Raw genomic sequence first — 4,326 nt, 5'->3', positions numbered from 1 at the left:
TGATCATTTATATAAAATATCTGCCTGTGCTTAGAGCTTTTTAAAAACTAAATCTGCTTGGATTGGGTCGCCACTGAAATTCAATCTCTGATCACATTTTCTTTACAGATGTCAACACACAAATCTTCAAACTAAGCATTAATCATATCGGTCTCACCAATATCCATAAAGTCTTGCAAACGCCATATCCACCGCCATCTCTCCTCTTCACTAAACTATGAAAAAAGAAAAAAAAAACAATAATTTAAAACTTAACCTATGAAAACTAAACGAGTAGTATTGCAAATTCGTTTTTCACTGCTATGTATTACCCTCCAGTAATCAAAAAAGATCTCAAGAAGCTGCTGTATTTGTGAACGAACTGCGAGTAAATTTCGTTTTTCCTGTTACTGGTTTCGGACTTCCATTTAACCTGTACCGACGTTACATGCAAAGAAGATGCTGAAACGCAAAACTTCAATTTGGTTTTGTAATCCTTGATAAAGATCAGCCAGCTTAAATAGTTAATGAGGGACCAGAACTAAAACTCAAATTAACAATAATATTACCTAAGATTGTTGGTGCTTTGCTACGTTCGAATGAACAAACATTGATTCCCGTAAATCGTTTACCATGTTCCTCAGAAAAGTTTTCGGTGTTACCTTCATCAGTTTTTTTCACACCATCGGAGCGTGAAGTGCTCCTCACGAATGCAGTTGGTGAGATGGTTATGATCTGTAAACAGTTTGGAGTCGGAACCAGAAAAAAGAAGAATGAACTCTCAATACGTATGCGCACACTGACTTCGAAGAACAGATGAGTAGAATAAAAACGCAATGCAAATATCAATCAAGTTATATGATGGTCTGCATGCCACGTCTGGTGCTACTGTGACGCAGGTTTAATGCAATTTTCTTGTTTTGTTTGCATTGCGAATCCTTTCACTTCTCAAAAGAAATCAACCAAACGCAAATGTTTTATTTGATATATTATTTAGATGATAGGTAAGAATCATTAAAGATTCGATTTAACTGTTTGTGGTATTTAGTTGAGACCAGTTATGTTTTAAGATCAAATGCTGTCCAGGTTAACTTAGAGTTTCATTCTTTGAAGGTCGATAAAATAATACCCAAGTGCTTTATTGGTGATCGGGTAAATTAAATAATTTTATAACTCTTCAAATGTGTGAATGAATTTATAAGAGAAGAGTAATTTAAAACGAAAAACGTTAGCAATAGAAATAAAGAAAAGAAATATCTGAATTAAATTGATTTTATTCACAAAGAAACACACATTCTATTTCATATAATTATTATATGCGAACATGATCCGTTGAGATCTTGCTCACATTTCATTGAAAAGTAAATAATTTTCAGGTGAATTCCATTAAAGTTCAGATCAGTTTCTTTAGTAGGCACTTAGTGTTAGTATTTGAAAAGGCGATACATGTAGAAGATATCATACATAAACGTGAACAATCCAGAACCGAGTGAGCATCCATTTGGGCCTCGGTTACAAGGTTGTGATGTGGATTTTGTTTGAAGGAAAAAGTTGAATAAGCTGTCTGGCCATTAATTTCTTTTTCTGCAACAGAGAAAAGATATGAAAGAAAAAACACAAGAAATATAGCAACATAAATGAAATGATTTCTCTTCATTGACAAGGTACAAGGGAAACGAATAGATGTGGTCTATTGATTCGATAGATCGATGTTATTGATGTTCCGTTTGAGCATCTTTAGGTTAGTGTGAGTAGGGAGTGAATTCCTGAGTGTTGCCTAATCTAGAAAGGAAGGACTGGGAATAATAATTGATGAGGGATCTGGCTGTTGAAATAGCATGTATGAGGGGAGAGGGAGAAGGGGTAAGTGGCTGGTTATCTTTGAGGTAGAGAGGTTCTCGTATTACCAGCGAGATTTATTGGGGGTATTTCTGAGCAAGTTAGTAATGAAGCGTGTTGAGATTTTTAATGACAGCGAGGATTAATATTAACCCATCTGCCAGATTTTAAATGTACAAAGTGGTATCAAACAATCACCGGACTAGTTCTATAGTGTGTTTACAGATGGCAGCACACGGTTAAGTGTGCAGTGAGAGCTAGCAGTGATGGTTATGAGGCAGTGTGCTGAGTGACACCGCTGTGTTTACTTATCGCAAGTTGTGAAATTTGTGTTTTTATCATCACGTGTACGCTGTAGTCTGCGATTTCGTCATGGACAAGAACGTAGAACAAAAAGCCAACGTGAATTAAACTTGGGACGTCTGTTACAGAGACATTGAGCATGCTTCTGCATGCTTACGTTAACGAGGCAATTGGTTGTACGCAATATGTAGAGTGGCACGGGCTCTTCAAAAGCAGAAGAACATCCCTGGAAGACGATGAGCGATTTGGAAGATCTGCGACGAGCGTCACTTCTGGAGATGTGGAAAAAAATCCATCATCTTGTGAATGAAGATCGTCGGTAGACAATCAACGACATTGCTGATGTGGTTGGTCTGTCATATGGATTTGTGCAGACAATCTTAATGTCTGAATTGAACATGCGGCGTGTCTCTGCCAAGTTCTCCCCACTGTTGACCACTGAACAGAAAGAACATCGCGCCGAAGTTTGTCAAGATCTCCGTCAGCCTGCAGTTGATGACCCATACTTCATGTCGAAGAGCATCACCGGTACCGAAAGTTGAGTCTACTAGTACGATCCTGAGGTGAAGCAACAATCGTCACAATGGAAAAGTCCTTCATCTCCACGACTGAACTCAATCCGACAGATCCGCAGCTCAATGAAAATCTGAGGTATTGAGCATTTAGAGTTCGACCGCCAGGGTCAGATCATCTGTCGAGAGTTCTACTTCGGTGTTTTGAAGCGTTTTAGAGAGGACATTCGGCTAAAGCGACCGGATTTGTGAAGCGCGAGGAACTTCACGACGACAATGCATCCTTACTCGTGAGTTTCTCACCAAAAACAACATGGTTACGCTTCCGCACCTGTCCTATTCACCAGATTTAGCACCTGCGGATTTCCATCTCTTCACCAAGATGAAAAAAGGCAGCTTGAAGGCCACCGTTTGAACACCATTGTCAAAATCCAGATTGAAACGCAGAAGGTTTCCGAGTCGCTTAAGGAAAACTACTTCCAAGCCAAAAGTGGCAGGAATGCTGAGACTAGTGTATTGTTGCGCAAGGTGACTATTTCGAAGGATGTGATGCGAAAACTTAGGTAAACAAGTTATTTTTCAAAACGTAACTAGTCCGGGAAGTTTTTGATACCACCGCGTACTTGTGGATTAGTTTTACGACATCCTTTTGAAAGGCTGTTAATTATTAATTTAGTGCTAATCTATTTAACTAAGAATTAAGACTCTAAGTAGAAATAATCATGCGATGAGAAAGAAAGGGATATCTATTAATTTCAGTTCTTACTGCAAGAACTGGAGACAGAAGATCAATTAATTAACGATGAGGAACAAGGAACAGAAACAAAGAACACAATAAGTAAACAATAAAAAATAGTCTTACTGTCAACGAAATAATAAGAGTCGAAAATTCTTATATCACATCCAACAGAGTCAATCTTCTCCAGTGTAAGGGACTGGTTGAGGTTATTCCAAAGTTCTGAAATGGAATGAAAATAAAATAGTTTCCTATTTCTCTCGTGGACTTAATATCATTCATGGCTTCTTTAATATTAAAATTCTTCATATATATATATATATATATATATATATATATATATATATAGCATATTATATTATAAAATAATAATTGTACCAACGCATACCTACGCCAGTAACTTTTAAACAACATCTTTAAGCAACATCTTTTTCATATATTTTTAAATAGCATTCGATTGGCTACACGAAAATTCACCATCTTTCTCTCTGATGAGTGGATGTATTACCTAATAATGATTATAAATTTTAGATTTCATTTCTAAGTGTAATACATTCATGAAACTATTGTAAGATATTTTTAAATTTCAACTTTTTATTTAATCATACATTTATATTTTTATCTATTAATACAATAATATTTTGGACGTATATCTTCTGTGATGATTTTTTGATGTAATTTTCCTGTTCTTATTTTATAATATAATATATAATCGCTCTTATTAAATGTCTAAATACCTTTAATGTTTTAGATATTTTCCTACCAAGAGAAATTATGAAAAATTCAGAATATCATAATCTCATTGAATATATTTGATTAACGATACACACACACACACACACACACACACACACACACACACACATACAAACACACACACACACACACATATATATATATATATACAAACACACACACACACACACACACACACACACACACACACACACACACACA

The 4,326-nt window shown here is 36.0% G+C and overlaps 1 protein-coding gene across 1 annotated transcript in view; it reads right to left on the bottom strand.

The window, feature by feature from the left end:
• Window positions 1-1,237: 1,237 nt before the first annotated feature.
• The window catches only part of LOC106882685 (uncharacterized), a 4,019-nt gene continuing 930 nt past the window's right edge, over window positions 1,238-4,326 (bottom strand). The window contains exons 2-3 of the mRNA XM_014933450.1: window positions 3,496-3,591; window positions 1,238-1,563 (exon numbers count right to left, since the gene is read on the bottom strand). Of these exons, the coding sequence (XP_014788936.1) occupies window positions 1,373-1,563; window positions 3,496-3,591 (287 nt within the window). The 3' untranslated portion in view covers window positions 1,238-1,372. The remainder of the gene's footprint in view (window positions 1,564-3,495; window positions 3,592-4,326) is intronic.

Source organism: Octopus bimaculoides, chromosome 17 (assembly GCF_001194135.2).
Source record: "Octopus bimaculoides isolate UCB-OBI-ISO-001 chromosome 17, ASM119413v2, whole genome shotgun sequence".
In the NCBI taxonomy this organism is placed as follows: domain Eukaryota; kingdom Metazoa; phylum Mollusca; class Cephalopoda; order Octopoda; family Octopodidae; genus Octopus; species Octopus bimaculoides.
This window is presented reverse-complemented; position numbering and strand designations above follow the sequence as displayed.